Here is a 14120-nt window from a genome sequence, read left to right as displayed (position 1 = left end):
GCGCAGTGTACGTGTTTTCATTTCGCGATTGGCGCGGACAGTCTGTCTCGCGCCTTACGGAGATGTACCTTGTAAATAACATCACAGATGTTTCAGAGGGAGCAGTAGCGACCGTAGTAGAGCCCGGGCCTTATTTATTCAGTCATGTTTTTTACTCATTGTAACAGCGTGTCGTTATTTCGAGTTATTGGCTGCGCCTCCGGGACACCGAAGCGGCAACGGGGACACTATAAAGCTAGAACCCGGACTGGTTCGTGGGATGGGGCTGGCCGAGGCCTGCCCGTGCCAGGGGTGTATGAGATCGGCTGTCCGCTATCGCGGACAGCCAGTTTTTTATACGATAACCCCCTGGCACGTTTCGGCCTCCGCGGCCACAACCCACGGGTCGCCCTGCTCCCAGCTTTTATGCCCCCGCTACCCTTTGGGTGCCCTGGAGATCCTGCACCGCCTGCTTTATTACAACCTCAGGTGCTCTCCTGAGGCCTCCGTTTGCCGGTTACATGTGCCCTCCTGGAGCAGTGCTTCTAAAAAATCCAATCTATCGTCGCGACGAAAAAGGCGACCCGCAACTTATACAACACCACTGAGAACCTTGCCCCTTCAGACCAAGCGATCACCAAATGGGGCGTTCGTGCCCTCTGCCTCACCGCGCGGGCAGCCAGCGGCGGAACGTAAACAAACTCAATATATATATATATATATATATATATATATATATATATATATATATATATATATATATATATATATATATATATATATATACACTCCTGAACAACAATTTGCAACTTGAAGAACGGGATATCGATCACAGTTCCGGGACCTCAAGAAGATGCGATGTAATGCTAACGCATTTCTTTCGCATTTACCGCTAAATTGCCATTGAATATCGTTTTGTATTTTTTGCCTGCTTGACACGGCATGGTACTTTGGTTTGTCATTAATTTTAGTGACATATATAACTTCACTGATAGCGCAAAGAGCTCCCCTGGCGGCGTCTTTGAATCACCTGGCCCATAAAGACATCTTTCTGACTTCTAATATATGGGAATATACACTCTGCATGCTGCGGCGGCCCTATTTTGATGGGGGCGAAATGCAGAAACGCCCGTGTCGTGCGTCTCGTGTCGTGCAAAGACGCCTAATAATCTCGTCGTGGTTTCAGTAATACTACACATGTGACATATCTAGAATTTCCAGGGCTTAAAAACATTGCTGCACAATGCGGCGGTTGTGGTGAAAAAACCGAGTTGAAAGATGCTAAGCGATACCAGCAGCAAGGATAGAAAGACAGGGTAGAAAAAAAGAAACAGTCGTGTTTTTTTTTTAAATGGATTAGTTCTTGCCTTTTCGTTCCCACTTAACAACGGCTTCAATCCACGTTTAGCGCGTGTAGTTATTTCTGAGGGGCATGCAATCCTTGCGTGTCATTGAAAATATAATCTGAAACTGATATAGCGCAAAATATTGTGAAGGCTTGCCAAACACGCTAGATGCGCTGTCACTGCTTCACGCTTTAAGTGACGGGTGTGGACTGGCTGCTGCATAAAGCTTCATACAATTGCTATAGGTAACTGTGGCGCCAGTGCCCACAGGAGCTGCAAGAAGCCAGCATGGGAATGATGGGTAGTAGATGAATTAGCCTAAACATCGTTCATCTGGAGATCAGACAAATCCATGTACTATACCCATTGTATCCCATGGTGGCTGAACTATCGCAGCGCCGGTTCCCCCTAGTAACTATTGTACGAAAGTCTTTAGACAGCTGGACACGGCCCGTAACCATACACCCTGCGCTCTGAACAGCCGTCATTGTCTCTCTCAGGTCGAGCACTTTCTGCGGGAAAGCAGGAGTCGTCAGCACTCGGCGTGCAAAGATGGTCTCTGTTGACCAGGCCGGATACTGATTTGGCTCGGTGACCTGACCAGAAAGGGCGCTGATTCAGAAGGACCTAGTCATTGGCTGCTGTGTGCTCTTACCTGTTGTTTATTTATTAATTTAATTTAAGTCCCAATTTGCGCGCGCGGATGTGACTGATCTTGCTTCCCAGCCGTGGCAAACGTCCGATGCGCCAGTCACAGCGTGCGCCCTGGTATACCCCCAGTTGGTAAGTCGGAAATCCCCGTTTTCGAAGTGTATTCACTTTGGTTAGTCCGCCATGTTGCCACGGTACTGGCGTAGCCAGAGTGTTTGTCGAACGTAGTAATGTCTATTCCGAGCGTAAGCTTGTTTTTGCTGTTTCCTCAAGCACGGGCCAAGTCATGGTTTTCCGGAAACACCTAGCGGTGGAGAGAATGCCGGCGAGTTATCTTTGACACCCCGCTTTCATTCATCGCCGCAGTATATCTCAGTAAACTCAGAGAGGCTGAGCCTTTTGACTTTAATACTCTTTGTATCGATCTTTATCGATTACCACAATGCTTCAGCGTTACTACGAGCTTTTTCAGCTTTCACCACACTGTACACTACTGCGCAAGGTAATTCTTCTAATGGCACCTTTCACATTAGCTTACTCAAACTGCATTCAAGGATCGTATAGATGCATGAAAGTAATCTGACACGTTTACGTCATTCGTCCGCCTACAATTTACGTGCAAATACCAAATAACCAAGAAGCATTTCGTGAATCCTGCTCTTCATTTAGTGCAGTAGTGGATCATCATCATCATCATAATCATCATCATCATCATCATATGTTTATGTCCACTGCAGGACGAAGGTGATCTCTTGCGATATCCAATTATCCCTGTCCTGCGCCAACTGATTCCAACTTGCGCTATGGATTTCCTAATTTCATCACCCCCCGTAGTTTTTTGCCGTCATCGACTGCGCTTCTCTTCTCTTGGCATGCATTCTGTAACCTAATGGTCCACCGGTTATCTAACCTATGCATTACATGCCCTGCCCAGCTCCATTTTTTTTCTCTTAATGTCAATTAGAATATCGGCTATCGCCGTTTGCTCTCTGATCCACACCGCTCTCTTCCTGTCTCTTAACGTTACGCCTAACATTCTTCCTTCCATCGCTCTTTGCGCGGTCCTTAAATTGTTCTCGAGCTTCTTTGTCAACTTCCAAGTTTCTGCCCCGCATGTTAGCACCGGTAGAATGCATTGATTGTAGACTTTTCTTTTCAATGATAGTGGTAAGCTTCCAGTCAGAATCTGACAATGGCGGCCGTATACAATCCAACCCATTTTTTTCTTCTGTAAATTTACTTCGCTAGAATAGATTGCTTACCCATTACTTTCGTTCATACTTTTCATTACACTGCTGCTGCAGGTGATTTCACACTACATTGCTCATGTTACTAGTGTATCTTGTACACCGCATAGGTCAGTAATGTGCAGTTATAGCTTTGTGTATAGCATAGTTCTTGTTCAACAGAAAATTTAAGAGTAAACGCCAATTACGTCATCGAAATATCATTAAGTTACAAAGGACATTGTTCACAGGAATCACGTTGTATGTATGCTTGCATGAACGAGTACGGATCATTTGCCTCTACGCGCTAAAGTCAAAACAGTAAGTTAGCCGAAGCTAGCTTTGTATACAGTATGCCACGCGTCAATTACGTCATTGAAATATCATTAAGATACAAAGAACGCTGTTCACAGGAGTCACGTTGTATGTACGCTTGCATGAACGAGTACGGATCATTTGCCTCTGCTCGTGGGAAGGAAGCGCTACAGTCAAAACAATAAGTTAGTCGAAACTAGCTTTGTATACAGTGTGCCACAAACGGTTAAATTTCTCATAGATTACGTGTATGGCCATGGAAAGAGTTTAGCTCCGGGTGCCAGAATACTACCGAGACCGTAGGAGGGATGGGAGAAAACTACGTATGCTGCACTCTCGACATAGAGGATAACGTTGATCTGTAATTCGCCATGGAATGACTATGAAATATTGTGTCTAGGTGTGTGAGAGCAACTCACACGGTTGAATTAAATAGCGTAAGAAATGTATATAATAAAGCTGTAGGTCACACGTATTTTGATCTGTCGGTCTGGATCAACGGCGCGCGACATTTTAGGGAAAATAAACGGCGCAAGACAGGCGGAGAAACAGGACGGTATACGCTATCCTCCGTCCGCGTCTGTTTTGCGACGTTCATTATTGCTGAAGTGTGGCACACCGACGAGCCACGGTTCTGCTGATGCCATGCAAGTCCTCTGGGGCCGAATTCACAAAGCTCCTCGTTCGTGATCGGTCTTCGCCACTGGCCGGACGCTTTGGCTAATGATATCTCCAGCATCAGGATTGGCTCAACACAAAGCGCTGGCGGGCTAGTTGGTGCGAATCCACGAATACTTTGTTTAGCGCAAAACCACAGGCACAAGAAAGACGGACAGCACAATTTTTAAAACAAGTAAAAAACCAGGTTGCGAAAAGAACCGCGCGAAATTTGTAGATTGCAGCGTAGGTGTGGTATACAAGATTCCCTTGTCATGTGGCAAAGTGTACGCAGGGCAGTCAGGTGTTAACGAGCGCCTTAGAGAACATGAGCGATCCATACCGAACAGGCAAAGGTTCCCATTCCATTCATTCACAAAAGTTTATTAGTGTCCTGAAGCCCGGTCTTTTCAGACCGAGGCAGGCCGAGTCCACGTCGGCACCGCCAGGCCGAGCCTTATGGCGTCATCGTGGACCCTCTGGACAGCCCGTAGCTGATCTTGATATGAAGAGGTTGTTATCAACTTGTGCCAGTAAAGCCATTTTTCTTCGGGGTCGGCGAGAGTCGCGGGACAGCCCGCCAGCATGTGTCTGATGTCAATGATGCCATTGCACACGTTACATTCTTTCCTAATTTCTATTTCGGGGTGAATTTTATTTATGAAATACGGAGTGGGGTACGTCCCGGTTTGCAGTAAACGTAGCGTCACTGCCTGAGCCCTGTTCAATTTTACGTGTGGCAGAGGGAATTGCCTACGCCCCAAGTAGTAATATTTAGTGATGTCGTTGTAAGTTAGTAACTGATCTTTATGCTCCCCGGAATGGTAGTGGGCGTCGGTTCGGTTCTGACCGGCACGGCAAGCAAGTCCTCGTGCCAGGTCGTTCGTCACCTCGTTGAGGTTGGGCCGAGTCTCGTTCACTTGTCCCATATGTGCAGGAAACCAGCGGATTTCAGTTTTGATAGTTTCGACCTTGTCGATAATTTTAGCCGCAGTCCCAGCTACATAGCCTTGGTCAAAGCTCTTAATTGCTGCTTTGGAATCGCTATAGATGAAAGACCATTTACGGTTCCTGATGGCTAGAGCAATCGCGGCTTGCTCCGCTACCGTGGAATCCTTAGTGAAGATGGTGACGGCGTCCCGCACCTCGCCCCGGCTGTCGACCACCACGGCGGTGTAGGCCTCTTTGCCTTTGACCCAGGCAGCGTCTACAAGGGCCGCCTGTTGTCCTAGCTGTTCAATTTCTTTCAACAAAGCTTTCGCTCTCGCTTTTCTCCTGCTAACATTGTGTTCCGGGTGCATATTTCTCGGGAGGGGGGTGGTTCTGATCGCGTCTCTAAGGTTCGCTCTCAATTCTACCTCGGATTCCTTCGGGTTCATCGATCTATTCGGGTCTGTCCCTATCGCTTTGAGTATAAGCCTGCCCGCTCGCGTTTTCGTCAGTCTTTCCTGCTGCGCCATCTGTTGCGCTTCCGTCATCTCTTCTATCGTATTGTGCACGCCTAGGTCCATGAGCTTCACGTTCGAGGTGCTGATGGGTATACCTAGGGGATACCCATCACTTCACTAACTTTCTGATCAGAGTGTTTAGCTTGTTCAGCTCGGCCTGCGACCATTTAAATAGACCTGCCACGTAGGTGAAGTGACATAGAGCGAAGGCGTGCACTAGCCTTAGAGCGCTGTCCTCACCCAGGCCTCTGTGTCTGTTGCTGATTCTCCTTAGTAACCTGATGACTTGGTCCGTCTTGTTTGAAATGTGTTGAATGGCATTCAGGTTGGTACCTCCCGCTGCTATGTGGAAGCCTAAAACTTTAATCTTTTCCACCTGCCTGATCGCGGATCCGTCGTGACAGCGTAACATAATCTTGGGTTCCTCCCCGGGGACGTAGCCCCTGGGTCTTCGACCCCTGCGTCGATGTTTTAGGACCAAAAGCTCCGACTTTGCCGCCGAACAGTTGAGTCCCATCTCGCCTAGCGTGCTTTCCACGGCGTGTATGCTCTCCTGCAGTCTGATCTCCGTTTGGCCTACGTTACCGTTGGCGCTCCATATGGTTATGTCATCGGCGTATATTGCAAAGTGTATACCTTCTATACTCTCCAGTTTCCTCGCGACTCTGGTCATTGCTAGATTAAATAGCATGGGCGAAAGTACGGCCCCTTGTGGGGTGCCCCTGTTTCCCAGGTTCATCACCTTCGATTTTAGTTCACCTAGCGTGAGATTCGGCTCAGCATTGTAAAATATGCAAGTGCAAACCCATATATCGTGATACCACGATTTTGATAAAAAGCCGTGACACCACCGCCCGAGAGTTATCGGAAGCATTCTTCATTCAGTCATTGGGGTCACAGTGCATTAGTGGGCCTTCCTTAACCTTATAAAGCGCTGAATATGGTTTTTTTTTTGATTCTGTCGCATAAGTGCGCTCTTGTGATCGGATGTTGGTGGCTCCACCACATGGCGCTCACTGCGCATGTTCCTGTAGTTTATAAAGGAGTGACGCAATAAAATGATGTCAGTTGAGAGTAGCGCCTTGTCCTGGGGGGGGGGGGGGGGTCGTCTTTCTTGTATCTGTTGTTTTGCGCTAAACAAAGTATTCATGTAATCAGGATTGGCAGAACTCTCATCTTGCGCAACATTTTAGCGTGAGAGCTTTCTGTGAATACGGCCTCGATTCGTGTGGCGCGATCACTCGTATACGCTCGTATGTAAACGCGGTGACATGGAAATTATGAGTGCGCGCTGAGTTTACGCGGCACGCGCCTCCGTCTACCCCCAGCCCACCCACGCGTTCAGCGAGGCAGCACAGACGTATCGGCTCGTCGCTGCTTGGCAGAAGTCAGTCGCCTCGCGGGTATAGTTTAGAGCGCGGAGTGTGCGACCTTCTCAGCTCGGCAAGGGTCGCCCCGGCGGCCCCGGGCAGCTGCTTGTGCGGGCGCCGAGCGTGAGAGCGCGGGTGCAGCACCTCCGCCAGGAAGGCCACCGCGGCAGCCGTCACGACCAGCGCCCAGAGCACGAAGCTGGCCAGGGTGTCGGTGAAGCTGAGGTCACCCGCGGCGTGGCCTCCCGCCTGCCGCACGCAGCGTTGCCAGTCGCCCAGGCTGTCGGCCATCCATTTGCTCACCAGGCCGCTTTCGTACATCCACGTAATCCTGCACCGAGCCGCGGTATAAGCGCGCAGAGGCTATGTACGCGATCAGAAGGGTTAACAAATTAAGCAATATTCGCCAGCTGGCGTGAATAAAACGGACTGTAATTCGCGGTTACGCGTCGAGAACGCAGAACAACCGGCACCGGACAAGTTCAAGCTCACGTGTATGTCATCGGAAGTTCTCGCCGCCTGGACCTACTAGTGCCTCTTTCGAACAATTAAATACGAAGCGCATCACCACAGTCAAGCAACACCGTCCGGCCACATTACGCCGATTTTGATTACCTTAATACATGTGACCCTCTGGACAGCTCAACATGATCCCCTATAGTAACATCAGCCCGTGTTGTACCGGTGCCACGGACTCGGCGTTCGGTTCAGTTCTTCAGCGCGCAGCGAAGTTTCTCGCCAGCAGCTCTGCTGCAGAACACGAAGAGCATTGGTTCACTTCCGGTCGTGACTGCCACGTTCTGAAGGTCACGGATTACGTTGAAGAACTATCTCGTTATCAAAATATATCTGCAATCATGCAATATATATATATATATATATATATATATATATATATATATATATATATATATATATATATGTAACTCGTCTGTTTTCCGGTTTTCTTGCAACTCGCCTTTGTCGAAATGCTGCTTCTGCAATGGACGTAGATCCTGCTGCTTTAGTGTTCAACCGCCGAGCGCCATAGTTCGCGAGCCACCGCAGCTGGTCATCTGATATTTTTGTTTCTGGGGGGGGGGGGGGGAGGCTTGCACATTTTGGTCGGAATTTTGTCGCTGGTTTCTCCCCGGGAAATAAAATTTTTAATTATTCGACAACTTGAGGATACATAATATTTCCCCGGCAATAAAACGATTATTGCAAATGTTTGTGGACAATCAACTGCACAGAAAAATAAAATGAAAACACTGGAACAAATCAGCATGTTCCGCACTTTCTACGATTGGGAAGTGTGCCAATAAATCACCGCGACTAGACATTCAAGTGCTAATAACAAGAAAGATTGGATAAGTCCGAGGAAATCAACGGCGTAAGCGACATATATTGACGAGGAAAACGGCACATCCACTATTTTGCAGCTATTGAGCACACGTCCGAAAAGGCATTAATTAAGCGATGACTGCACGCACGCACGCACCTCGAGTAAATGCGCCGGTGCAGGTCCCTGCGCATGGTACGCGACATGAGGAAGGAGAGCGGGTTTTCGTCGACGTGCTCGCGCGCGAAGTGGAAGCTGGGCACCAGGGTGCGGCGGCAGTAGGCGGCCGTGCGCCACTGCAGCGAGATGTGGTCCACCATGAGCACGGCGCGCCGCTCCACCACCTGGCGCATGTGCTCGTCGTGGAACATGTCGCGCCCCAGCTGGGAGCCGTTGGTGCGCCCCACCATGCGCCACAGCGAACTCAGCACCGGAGAGCGGGCAGTCTGCGCATGTGGTCCAACACGACGCGGCTAACGTACGCTGGCGGGCTGCTTAATTGGGCGGGATTCACGGTAATGTGTGTCACGTTCTTCTCTGTCCTCGTCCAGTAGCGCTTCACACTGTCATCATGAAACAGAACTCAACTTTCAAACTGATCAAAGATTAATTTATTTGTCTCAACTCTCTTAGAGAATTACTTAAGTTGCCATCGCGAGACGAAAACTGGATGAATTGTAACGCAGTTGCAGTATCATGAACTAAGAAGCATTGGATAAATAAGTTTACATTTTGTGGCTTTGAATAAGAACGCTTAAACCTTTGACCAGTTTTATGCTGAGATTGTTACCCCTGGCAGTCATTTAGAGCAATTGAAAGAACGTGTATTTTTACTCGTGTAAAATTTTGTCTGCATTACGGTGCGGTTTACGACATTATTTCGAGCACGCGTCTCCAGGTTATTTGTAAAAGGCGACACTAAGTTACTGCTTCTGTGTGCTCTTATCGAAAGAGAATGCGCACCCGCAAGAATTTGCATTTTACAACTGACCGATAGGAAAGCCTCGTAATGTGATCCTTTCCAGACGATGGGTCTGAGGGCGCGCTGGGATACCACGTCATGGACGGTGTCCACTTGCGCCGGCTCGTTCTTGATGGCCATGCTGGACTTGAGATGTCCCGCGAAGGAGTTGGCGATCACCAGCACGGCCAGCAGCCACGCCGTCAGGACGACGCGCGCAGACGGCTGTGTGGGAATGCGCGGTGAACCTGGAATTAAGGAGGATGGCGGGAGGTGATTTAGTGCTCGAGCGCGTGCCTATGTAAAGGTGCGCTGCAGCGCACCCATGGCGGATGCAACCGTTTCTATAGTTTCCGTCGGGCACGTTATTGCCTCTCTCCATTACTAATTGGAAACGTGCTCGGTCAAGCCCAGTCTATATAGAGTTCTCTTTTTCAACGACGCACCTGTCGAAGAGCATTGGTATAATAGTTAGAAGAAAGTCGCAGTTTCGGCCGAAATTGGAAGCGATTGCGATAGCATATTAGTGGACAGCTAAATGTATACGACGTGGGAATAGTAGTTTTGTCGGCCGTATGAACTTGTAAACATAGGCTTACTAACCAAATTAACAAGCATAGTGTCATGCCCGCGCAAGCAAATATGAATACATCTCACTCAATGACAGTGGAAACTCGCTGTCAAAACGCTAGGGTGAGGGGCGCGGCAGCAACAGAGAGTGAATTGACCTTCGCGCTGAGTCTCGCGTCAACACAAATTAAGCGGCGAAAACACAGCGCGCGGCGGACTCTGTCCCTGTCGCAGATGGCTTTCAGGATACAGCGTCCCGGATGAGAACGCCCCACCCCCCTCCTTCGTCCCTATCCTCCCCTGTCCTTCTTGCGCGCGACGGAAGACGGCGCGCTTCCTCCCTGCTTTCCTCCCTTGCGTGCGCGAGATTGAGCCGCCATCGCCGGCTCTCCTTTGCACGATTTCTCTCGGACATACGGCGCACGGCGACGAGTTTATGGCCCTTAAACGTGTTTGTCGCCCTTAACTCACGGTAACGCCGACGGCGACGGCAGAAATGCGCTTGGAGTGCCCATATAACTGCTATCGCACTAAAAAAGAAGACAGCCAGACAATAGCGAATTTCCCATGGAGTGATAGGCTAGCGCCATCCTGGCACCGGATGCGCCATAATACTGGGAACTGCTGGTGTGATACGGACACGATAGGTTAGGAGGTGGAATCAGCGTAGGTGCTTGGAGTTTCGACTTATACGACTCAAAAGTGAAACTACGATGGTCATTTGACCCCTCAAACGATATGTATATCGTCAAGCAGATGTATGTTTGTTAATCTGCTTGCCTTTACTTTCAAAGAAAATACAATAAGGTAACTGTTTTCACACCAGTTCTACTGCGCTCCTTACCCGCCGTGGTTGCTCAGTGGCTATGGTGTTGGGCTGCCGAGCACGAAGTCGCGGGATCGAATCCCGGCCATGGCGGCCGTATTTCGATGGGGGCGAAATGCGAAAACACCCGTGTACTTAGAGTTAGGCGCACGTTAAAGATCTCCAGGTGGTCGACATTTCCGGAGTCCTTTACTACGGCGTGCCTCATAATCAGAAAGTGGTTTTGGCACGTAAAACCCCATAATTAAAAAAATTACTGCGTTCCTTGCCTGCAACGGTGCAGTGGCAACTAAGTGCGTGCTTGTCCAATGAACATGTGTGATGTGTGCGCGAGTGATGCCAAAATGTAAAGAATGCAAAGCCGGCCTTTACGCACTTTCGTAGAGCAGGTTCCTGAAGAGTTCCCAACCCCATTCGTGCACTCTCTGTGGTATCTTCCTCCACGACGTCTTGTGAACGATGATTTCAGACAGGCTTATCAGCAGTGCGAGCACGGGCATGGCGCTGAGAAGGAGAGCCCAAACCTGCCCGGGCGATTGTGCAGTTATTAGCAATGAGGGCGGACATTCTTAGAAACATCCGCTGCCTTAAGGGAGTTAACAACCTACACGATGGCGAATGCGAGGCAGCGCGTTCCTTAAACCTGCTTACGTCGAAAAGAACCTTGTTAAGCACGAGGTGGGAGACCGCTGGGGTCAACTTACATATATATATATATATATATATATATATATATATATATATATATATATATATATATATATATATATATATATATATATATATATATATTCTCTTGTACCTTTATTACAGTTTTCCGTCGCTTATGAAGCGCTACCTCTTTGTTCTCTAGCATTTATCTTTCTTTTTAATGTGTTATAGGGGGCCAGCTGGTACCGTGCATGATGGAGCACTGCGCTACGAAGCAATGTTTTCAAAATTTTAATGGCAGCGACGGGGAAAAAAAGTATACATAGCGAGAGTAAGCAAGACGCATGGTCACATGATTTTCTCTCTTCTTTTTCTTTTTATTATTGCACACCTGCGATAAAACGGCACGTGCGTTAGCAGAATAAATTACGTAGCAGCGTAAATTACGAATAAATCGAACTTGTGAAAAAATAAATTGACGTGCATACGACACCATGTTAGATTAAAAAAGAAAACGTGACCGTGCGTTTTGCTTATACCCTCGCTACGCCGAGCGTTTTATTTTAACGCTAACAGGATTTTTTTTTTAATCGCCTGTTGCATATAGTATACTAATTTGCTTATTGAGCCAGATTGCCCGCAGAGCCTGACATTGCTTACACTGGAAATTAAAATGCATAACTAATTAACACAATTTCATTATTCAATTAACCAATTGGTTTAGCGCACATTGCAATGCACGAACCAAACACAAGGCAGGTCTGCTTGGAATGGATTTTGAAACTTGCACCAGAGGCGCGCTCGGAGATGGTTGTTCGGAGCGCATGATTGGCCTAGGTCAGTTTTCAGAAGAGCAGTCTAACTTGCGATAAAAATGCGCTGTTGTACCACTTACTTTTTAACAAAATGTCTTTTTAGGCATTGCAGTTCAAAAATCACTACCCGCAGTGGTTGCTTAGTGGCTTTGGTAATGGGCTGCTATGCCCGAGGTCGCGGCATCGAATCCCGGCCACGGCAGCCGCTTTCGATGGGTGCGAAATGCGTGAACACCCGTGTACTTAGATTTAGGTGCATGTTAAAGAACCCCAGGCGGTTCAAATTTCCGGAATGCCCCACTACGGCGTGCCTCATAATAAGAAAGTGGTTTAGGCACGTAAAACCCCATAATTTATTTTTTTAATTACTTGAACACCTTGCATTAAATCGCAAACTTTGGGAATGCATATCGCGGGACGGGTGTAATCTCAGAATTCGTTCCAAGTGGATATCACTTTCAAAGTTAGATAAATGATGAGGTTTTACGTGTCAAGACCCCAATCTGATTATGCGGCACGTCGTAATAGGGGACTCCAGATTAATTTTGACCAACAGGCGTGTTTGGATTTCGCCCCATCGAAATGCGGCCGCCGCGACCGGCATTTGACCCCGCGACCTCGTGCTCAGCGGCGCAACACTATAGCCGCTGAGCCACCGTGGCTGTTCACGCTATAGTTGCCTTTCCGTATTGCCTAAGCGCTCCGCTTTGCCCAAAATGTCGCAATAACTAGTCCAGCAATTTACTATTTTGACGTGATTAGACACAGCGCATATTCATTCGATGAATGTCATAACGCTATTAGCATGTGATGCTAATAACAAGGTGGAGTGTCCATTTTGTCTAAGTGCTGCTTCACTCTGTTAAATATTATTTACTTGTTTCAATGTGCCAATGAATTGTCTGATTTTTTCCCCTAGCTCTATGCATCTGTGATGGTGCCCGACTCTGTTTTAGCCTGTGAGCGACTCTGTTTTAGCCTCTGAGACAGCTGAAACAGCCGCAACTTATTCAAGTATTCGAAGTTTTTCTTGTGTTTTTTTTTTGTATGGGTAAAATTAATCCTTCAGTTCTGGCCTCTATTAGTGAGCTAGAATTAACAAGCATCCGTTCCCTCGCAGGCATATCGCGGGTCCGATTCCCGGCCGCGGTGGTCACGTTATACGAAAGAGACGAAATGCGAAAACATTCGCCTACTTAGCTTAAGATTTAAAATTAAGGAGCCCTCCCCACTACGGCGTCATCATAACTCGCTGTGCAGCTTCGGTATGTTAAACCCAACAGTTCAGGTTTTCATCGTCTTCAAGGTGGCAACGTTGGTTTAAATCGGGGCATCGAACCGAACCCAAACCCGAACCAGAACTGAAAACCGTACCCGGAACTAAGCATGAACCGGGACCGATATTCTTAGAACGTGCCTGAACCCGAACCGAACATGGACATAAAAAGAAATAGTAACAGTTACCAGTTCGGCTCGAAACGGCTCAAGTATGTAGGGTGTAAAGGGGTGCTCATGCGTAAGCGATTCTTCAGGACAATTACTTTCCAGTCGACGCACCCCACGAGAACATGGTTTCCACTCTCGGCTTGCGTTTTGTCACTCGTGCGCCCATGGAGATAGACGATGGGTATGTGCTGGTGATTATGCGGCCACTTCAGCCTTGCACTTCGGCCGTGCCAATTGTGCTCTGCCGGCGAAACGTTTCAAGGGCACCGCCGAATTGCCGTTTCTGTTGAAGCTCCCACTTCGGCCGTTAGGCTAATTTGCTGCTTACTAGAAGCACCGTGAAACGCACACGTCAGGACATAGGAAGCGCAAGAAAGACGGTGTCCTCGAAAAGCGAAAATAGGAAAACCAGCTAGCTCATCAGCACGGCTTCGTGTAAAAATAACACAGCGGTCGCTAACGAATGCCACCACCTTCTCAGTACGCGATAACAAAGGCTTTAAAAAAGACTCGCGTAAGTGCTTTTGTCGCTTACAAA

General features: G+C 48.1%; 1 protein-coding gene across 1 annotated transcript in view; it reads right to left on the bottom strand.

Moving 5' to 3' along the window:
- Positions 1–7010: 7010 nt before the first annotated feature.
- The window catches only part of LOC142577847 (glutamate receptor ionotropic, delta-1-like), a 12609-nt gene continuing 5499 nt past the window's right edge, over positions 7011–14120 (bottom strand). The window contains exons 4-7 of the mRNA XM_075687285.1: positions 11047–11194; positions 9305–9522; positions 8473–8759; positions 7011–7323 (exon numbers count right to left, since the gene is read on the bottom strand). Coding sequence (XP_075543400.1) covers positions 7011–7323; positions 8473–8759; positions 9305–9522; positions 11047–11194 — 966 coding nt within the window. The remainder of the gene's footprint in view (positions 7324–8472; positions 8760–9304; positions 9523–11046; positions 11195–14120) is intronic.

Source organism: Dermacentor variabilis, chromosome 4 (assembly GCF_050947875.1).
Source record: "Dermacentor variabilis isolate Ectoservices chromosome 4, ASM5094787v1, whole genome shotgun sequence".
Lineage (NCBI taxonomy): Eukaryota > Metazoa > Arthropoda > Arachnida > Ixodida > Ixodidae > Dermacentor > Dermacentor variabilis.
Note: the sequence above shows the minus strand (reverse complement) of the source record. Positions and strands in the feature narration are given on the sequence as shown.